This window comes from Chanos chanos, chromosome 4 (genome assembly GCF_902362185.1).
Source record: "Chanos chanos chromosome 4, fChaCha1.1, whole genome shotgun sequence".
In the NCBI taxonomy this organism is placed as follows: Eukaryota; Metazoa; Chordata; class Actinopteri; order Gonorynchiformes; family Chanidae; genus Chanos; species Chanos chanos.
The window spans coordinates 52,674,099-52,682,164 of NC_044498.1; the positions used below are offsets into that span (position 1 = coordinate 52,674,099).

The 8,066-nt window shown below is 43.0% G+C and overlaps 1 protein-coding gene across 2 annotated transcripts; it reads right to left on the bottom strand.

Moving 5' to 3' along the window:
- Positions 1 to 345: 345 nt before the first annotated feature.
- bag3 (BCL2 associated athanogene 3) lies at positions 346 to 7,251 on the bottom strand. Of its 2 annotated transcripts, XM_030771231.1 has the most exons (5): positions 7,088 to 7,251; positions 3,036 to 3,368; positions 2,245 to 2,616; positions 1,458 to 1,996; positions 346 to 1,418 (listed from the first exon to the last, which is right to left on the bottom strand). In XM_030771231.1, exons 1-5 carry the CDS (start codon positions 7,238 to 7,240, stop codon positions 1,307 to 1,309), a joined length of 1,509 nt encoding a protein of 502 aa, XP_030627091.1. In that variant the 5' UTR covers positions 7,241 to 7,251; the 3' UTR covers positions 346 to 1,306. The 2 variants fall into 2 exon arrangements, with proteins under 2 accessions (XP_030627091.1, XP_030627090.1); XM_030771230.1 differs by having other exon boundaries at positions 346 to 1,996.
- Between the last annotated feature and the right edge of the window lie 815 nt (positions 7,252 to 8,066).

Consider the following 8,066-nt stretch of genomic DNA (forward strand, 5'->3'; position numbering starts at 1 on the left):
CCGTGCCCAGTGCTGTATTTATGATCTAAACATCACCCTTTGCCTAACACCAGTGGGGTTGCTTTCAACTGAAATGGCAATTACGTCACTTTCTTACATCTTGTGGATAAAATTTTGATTAAGAGTAAATGCTTTGTTGATTTTCCTACTCAGAACTACAGAGTCGCCCTGAGGAAGAACATGTTTGTCATGAGACTTGTATTTTAGGTTGTATACACACCTCTCTGTGATTACCACTTGCATTTTGTTTCACTTCAAGAATGTTGTGTATTGTCTGTCTTCAGTGTTCAATGATAACAGCCCACTGCTGTAATCACACAGAAAGAGGAGATGAAATAAGGAGATAAACTTTTATTTGCAGCCGTGCCGCTGTGACTTCAAGATGTTTACACTGATACAAATTGCAACTTAAAAGCAGTGACGGATCAATGCTCACAGTTTGACAAACACACGCAGTCTGTGCCCTGCTGTCTTCCAGTGCTACACCGTAGCCATTAACAGTGAATGGAGAATAACAGGGCTCACAAAACTCACAGAAAATATTCAGCCTTCATTCAACACTGTGAAAACATTGTTCACAAGTTATTTTTCAGAAAGATTACATTCTGTTTAAGAAAAAGGACATTTTTTACAATGCATCTGGTATCAGTAAATATCAGTTTTGGTACTAGTTACAGAACAGAATTGTAACAATATTGTTATTAATATCATTAATTCATTATAATGTTGGTAATAAGTGAACTTTGGCATAATGAATGAGCTAATTTTACAATACTGTTGTAAGCAAACCTGTAAAGTGCGGTTGAGTGTAAAACTGGGATCCTGAATGCTGCTAGCTAACGCTAGCTTTTGAAGAGGTAAAGCTCTCTTTCATGAGAGACGGAGAAAAATGATCGAATTTGACCTGGAGTAAGTGTAATCTTGTAATCAACAAAAATAAACTAACCAGAAGTGTTGTCATGTGAACCATTACACCAAACATTCCATAAGGTTCATACATGACAGAAACGTAAACAAACGTATCCATAGGTAGAAGCAAAAATAAAGCATTTTTGATAAAGGCCTCTTTAATCTCCATTTCTGGATCAAAATAGTTACCACTATGGTCCTGCTACAAGACACAACTGAGTGAGTGAAAATCAACAATACTTGCACACAAAATTGCACTCAGCAGCCAAATCACGTTAGACTTTAGCTAACAGGGAAGTTAAATAAATTACACATGCAGCCAGTAACAAAAATCACAGAATGTGATTTGTGTGTCCCAAACTTCAATCTCAACTGTGCAGTTTTTTTTGTTTTTTTTTTATGATATCTCTTTTGTCATTTCCACATCTGCCTGGCCGATCACACTAGGCTCTCCTTTCTGGTTGGGGCTGCTGGTGTCTGTAGAGATGGGCTCTTCTGTCTGTGCTGGGCTGCTTGTGTCCACACACATCTCACTCCCTGACTGAGACGTCTGCTCATCAAGCGCCTCGAGTTCCTCCAGAATGTTCTGGACTCTGCGGACTCCGTCACGCCGCGCCTGTCGGACGTCTGCCCGGCCCTCTGGGTCGACCGAATCGAGAGCCAGAAGCTCTTTGGTCAGTAGTTCTTCCAACATTAGGTATTTCTTGTCATTCTTTTTCCCGTCAAAACACTTCACCTCCTGTGCCAACCTCTCTACTCGCTCCACGATCTGCTGCACCTTGGCCAGTCCTGGGTGGCTTGGGCTTGGCTCCTGGGCAGGCGTCTCAGCTTCTGGTGCTTTTGCCGGTGGTTCTTCTGGCTGCGGGACAACCGTTTCCTGCGGTTCTGATTTCAGCGGAACTTGGAAACTGATGTTTGCTGACTCTTGCACCTGAGCTGGCTGTGCAGCTGGCTGTGCAGCTGGCTGTGCAGCCGGCTGCGCATCACCCTCTCTCTGAATAGGGATCTCCACTTTGGGCTTGCTGATGGCTTGCTCTGCTGGATGTTCGGCTTTCACAGGGACCTCCGTCTGTGAAACATGCTGCATCTGTCAAAACAGAGCAGTACATTGTCACCATCTCCTTTTCCCATTTAGCTAACACTGCACGGGGAGAGTGACTCCATTATTTTAAAAACAATATCATTTAAGCACAGAACACAGTCTTTTATCAGGTACAAGTATCAGTAATAATACTCTCGACAAAGTAACCATTAAGAATTCAATGGAATCCTGATATGGTTGAGCAGTGAATATTACTTAAGCGTAGTTAACCTGGTGGTGGGTTACATTCTTACCTGAGGTCTCTCTCCCATGATCTGTGCCATGACTGGAGACTGAGCCCGGATGTGCGGGGGCAGGCTGGGGCTGGGTGAGCGGTTCTGTTGGATTTGGATGGGGATTTGCTGGACGGGCCGTGGGGCTTGCGCAGGTCCGTGACTCCAGTCCGGCGGTTGCCGGGGGTGAAATGAGGGCTGGAACTCTGTCTGGGAATAGCGCTGCGGCTGAGGGCTTTGGCTGAGGGGCGGCTGCGAGATGCCCGCCAGCCCCTCGTGGATGACTGGAATAGGAATATAGCCTGACCGGAGAGCTGCGCTGCTGCTGCTGCCCCGCGGGGGCTGGTGGAGGGTGCTGGTGTGGGTGGTGGTCTCCTGAGCTGGATGGTGGGCCTGATGTGAAGTGAAGAAACAAATCATGCTAATGAACAGACCTCAGTGATCTCCTTCACCTCGCCTACAGTTACATGACATCACCCACTCTAGAGGTATCAACACTGACACACAGTCACAGACACAGACTTTATTCTATCAACGCTGTCACACACACACACACACACACACAAAAAAACCCACTAAAAAACTTTTATTTACATGATGTCAGAATAACTGATCATTTTCATTTTTTAGTGACCATTCTTCCAAGTCTGAAAAACAGTTATAATCTTGCTGTTTTAACCTGAGTTTGATGGATGTACCCAAAGCAGACTGTCTGAGATGGTGCTAACTTTGGCAGCCATCCACATGGGTCTGTCTGTTTACCTCAGTGCTGAGTCATTTAGACTAGAACATGACGTGCGTCATAATCTTACCTCAGGTCGCTGTGAGACAGGTGAGGAAGAGGATGACAAAGAGTGAGGCTCTCCGTGGGAGCTCTCTGGGGGGGTTTGTGCCGGGGATCTGGGGCGGCAGTGCAGGGTCGGGGTGGGGGAGGGGGTGCGTCCTTCAGCCCTGATGCTCTGGAGTCCAGACGGGTGAATGTGGGAGAACGTGGGGTGGTACAGACGAGGCTCCACATTTTCGTGCGTGACCGGGATGGGCACGTAGCCCTGCCGCAGCGCCGGGTGCTTCATCTCCCGCAGGAACGCTTTCTGTGGTTCCTGAGAGAGGCTCTCTGTCGGCACACTGGGGCCATTGAAGGAGACCTGGACGAGACAAACAGAATTTAGTTAAAAGAAAATAAGGGCAAACACATGGGAAAATGCATCCAGAGATATGACAATCATCCATGGATGGGACAACCTATCCCTTTAAAATGATCCTGTATAAAAACAGTTTTCTTCTTAATCCAATGAACTGTTAGATACACCATAATGCTAACTGCAATACAAGCTATGGAGACACTGAGGCACTCTGAGACTTCATGATAATCCACAGACACTGGTTGGTGACGGCATATGGGTCTGTCATTTCCACTTGCATTTCTAAGACAATGACACAAAGCAAGCAGCTCCTTTAGACATCTTCTTCCAAACATCTGCCAGAAAAGCATCTTAGTGCCAGAACAATCAGTGTAATGAATTGGTACATTCACAAGGTATTGTCAAATTCATCAGGAGTCACCAAGTGATGCAGGTTTGTCCTTTTCTAAGTTTTCTGTAGCATCTAAAGAGAATTGAGTTATGATTCTTTTCATGGTTTGATTCAAACAGTCCTCTGGGGGTATATGTAAAGACAGAGTAATGCAAAAAAAAACAAAAACCCATCACCACAATACATATGACATAAGAAGGACCATAAAGAGAAACTTATGATGCAGGTCCTCAACCCTTGGACAAAATCTGTCCCCGACCTAAGGCCGGTGTAATCTTTGTGAGACCACAGCTGGATGAGTAACTGGGAACAGGCTGTGGTGTACCAGCTGTGGAATGTGGAAAGCGTTGGGTATAATGTGAAATATCTCTGTGCGGTGTCAAAAGCATCACCTCCCTGACCACGTCAAAAAGGAAATGGATTATCCAATTACAAGTAACATTGTCTCATGTCGGGAGAAAAACACATCCCAACTATACACCCCGATGAGGGTGGAAATGACAGACAAAAGGAAAAAAAAACATTTAAATGACTGACCAGAGATCAGCTTTATCCGAGTGCTGGGTCACATCTGAGTTAGATCATAACCAATGTATGAAACTAATTAAAGAACATTGCTTATCTTACACATAATCTCACTCCAGATGTACAGACACTATTCCTCATGAATTTTAATTTAAAAAGAGAAAAAGTAGGGTTTGTCATATGTCCCAGGACTATTTCTAGAAAGAAAATGAAACATAAGGTTTAGAGATCCTGACTAGTGGACAACCTGTGGATCGAAGAGGTGGGGCGAATTCCTACTCACGCACGTAAGATTCCTTATATCATCCTACTGCATGTTAGAGCTACATCTGCCAACCCATCGGCTCTCTGATGTATTCTATGGCTGTCAATGTTTTATGACCTACTAGATTTAATGAGATTTTCACACCACTATCAAGCCACACACATTTACGTCACAATACATTCTCTGAGATGTGTGAGTTTAGAGATTTATACCCATGTTAATAAACAAAAAGCAAAAATCCTTTGTAAAAAAAAAAAAAAAGAATGTTTTCAGTTGCTGTGAATGATCAAAGTCGAGATACAAGACATTTGCATTATGTGGTAAAGTCGGTGTCGACCATGTCTTAATCTGGCATTTCTACGACGAGAACATGTCAGATACTAAAACTGCCAAGGGGAAGATTCTATAACTCCAACAGCCTGACAGGCAGTCAAAATGATGAGCTGATGAAACACGAAAATTTCAGTATCACCAAACAATAACAATTTATGTCCCAAAATCTGATCAGCTGATTGAAATAAGCATGAATGACTGTATATAATGAACAATAATGAATATTAATTCTTTTTTCTATTGCACCACTGTTTCTTGTTGTGCTATTAAGGATTTGTTAACATAAATAAAACTGCTATCAAATGCAATGGAATATATTTTAAATGATTGTGTCAGCAAAACAGAGACATTTTATTCCCATATCATAAAAAAGACTAAATCTCAACCAATTCTATACATACATGTCAAAGACAAATTGATATTATATTATGGCTCTGCTGAAGTCTTACTGCCCTCTCCAGCAGTTTCTTCACTCAAACATTACAAAACTAAAATTCGCAAGTCATTTCAATGCTTAGCCAACTATGTTTAACAAGCTATGGTCAATGAACCTTCTGCCATAAAGAGAGTAATCTTTGAAACGATATACAATTGCAAAGACATGCATAGGTTATAAAGTCCTGAAGTTCAGTTCAAACAAAAGTATCTTATCATAGCCTTCAGTGGACATCAACTTTGTAAATCAATTATCATAGTCCACTGGTAGGTAAATAATCATGATGAATCCAAACAGGTATGATTTTTTACAGCGTGAACGTCTGTATGTAGTATCAAATGCAAATATCTCTGGTAGGCAGCTACATGCATTTTGCTTCTGTAGGCTGTTGTTTTGTTGATGCTGTGTCTTAAAATAATCCAAACATGGGGGAGGGAATCGCTACAAACAAGGGTGAAATGGAAAAGGGTCTCCCTGTCTCATGCACATTGTCATGAGTGGGGAGCACACAGGCACTGCCAATTAAACAACCCACACGGGAGTGGCGGGGGGGGTGGGTGCACATTGTACATGTATTTGTTTGGATGGTAAAACTGTCTATGTTAAGAGCTGAGGGAGAACAGCCTCCATTAAAGTGGTTAATATAACAGGGCCACAATCTTAAATGCATACATAATGTAAATTCACTTCAAACTTGAATAACTATTTGAACTTGACAGATATAAAGCGCAATGGAAACGAATACGAAAAAATGACCCTACGCCCTCCACCACTCTGGCGCGGACGGTGAAGCCTGCTCAGACGGCAGTGCACCCGTTTTATCTCCTGGCAGCTGTGTCTTTCCAGCAGATTCTTAGTGACACTAACTTTGGACAACGGCAAGTGTTGATCTTTCTAATGAGAGATGCCAACTGGCGGCCCCCGGGGCCTGCTCGCCCGATAGTCTCCCCGGGTTGATGTCCTTCATGCTACAAAGTACACTGAAATAGCCTCTGCTGGACGCGCGATTGAATAAAACACCGCTCTGTGTTCCCGCACCTCCGGCAGTCTAGTAAGCGAGCCATTAACTGAACATGACTGAATTGTTGCCATGGCGGATCCTCCTAAAATCCCTTGTAAGGGAAACTTTCAGGCACGCAGTACCAGGCAGGGAACGTTACAGCAAAATCAGAACGAGCGCAGTCGACGTTGCTCAGTTAGCTTTAAATAAACATTATGCGAATGCTCAAACACTCAGGCATGACTTTACATATGACTGCAGAGAGTGACGCACAAAGCTGCCAGGCTTAGGTCGCAACACAAAAATATTGAGGAGTGTTAGCGTTGGCTAACCAGATAGGCTACAATGAAGATGATGGTTGAGCTATTTTAGTCCTGTACGGTTTAAGGTACAACACTGAATCATCATTCAGTGTGCGTCGTTGCAAAGACTCGCGTCTCGCTGTTATTTACACAAACTATGTTTCATTTAAATGTCATTAATGTCACATTGTTTTTAACTTCGGTGTCAAAACTTAATTTCATCTTTGCCTTAAATTGTTACTTCACTCCATAGGCTTACTATAAATAATCTAAAATTACCCAACGTTTTTACAGCCTAACTGATTTCGCCTCCTATTCGATTCGCCCATGGCAAATGAGAGGTGACAAATCCTAAACCAGCAGAAAGAAGCCAACTTGAATGTGCGCCTAAGATACGACTGACCAACTTCCAACGCAACTGGACAACACCAGTACGCCTTGTCATTATAACATGACGTGTCATGACTTACCTTTTTACTGTCGTGCCTGGGATCATTCCAGGTCGTTATTCGATTATTGTGATCCACGAAAAAAGGCCATCCTGTCTGTGGGTCGATTTTAATCTCCCACCCAGGAGGCAGGGGGTCATCTGTAGCCATCGATACTGGAGACTGCGTTTTCATGTTCGGTTAGCGGTTCTGTCTTGTATATTGAACCATAGACACCCATACAGATTCTTTAAAGGGTCTGTGTGGTGACGTGTTGAAAAGGGGGCAGAGTTTCTCGAATCAGCTCGGTCAGTATGGAAGAGTAACCGGCTGTCCCCGTATTCCAGAGAAAGTTCTAGTTTGAACTCAACCGACATGAACATGTGTTCATAGGGATAAGATCAGTCCTTGACACATGACTAAGACGGTAATCATATTTTTCTCTAGTTTATTCCATCCATCACAACTTAGAGGCGTTAGCCACTAAGACTTTACAGAATCAGATGACAGTTCTTTTTTTGCACGGGAAACGTTAGGGTAGGCTACTTCCCAGCACTTTCGGAAGTAAAGGGGAGGGGTGGGGGGGCGCCAGCATTATTTTTCATATGGTCGTAACACCTGCAGAGTACAACGAAGTATGAACACACATATTACAATACTGACTTACAGAGCAGCGTATTGACTTCACTGATTAATTTCCTAATACGCAAAGTTCATAATAAGCAAATACTATTACTCTGTTGATAAATGCTGAGACATCAGCCTTCATCAAAACGGTTTAAAACGTGCGTAGGACAATTTTAATCAAAACTGGGATCGATCTAGCCTCCATTTCAAACATTAACTCACTTCCATTACTTTCTCTCATTTTCTTAGACTATTTTTAGTTACAAAGTTTAGTTTAGTCCTCACTTCAATGAGTTCAACCAAGTCAGTGAGTTCAGCTAAATCCAACCTTGTGACTGTATGTGATGACTGAGAACTGTGGAGCTGACGACATGAACATGACAAGAACTACTAA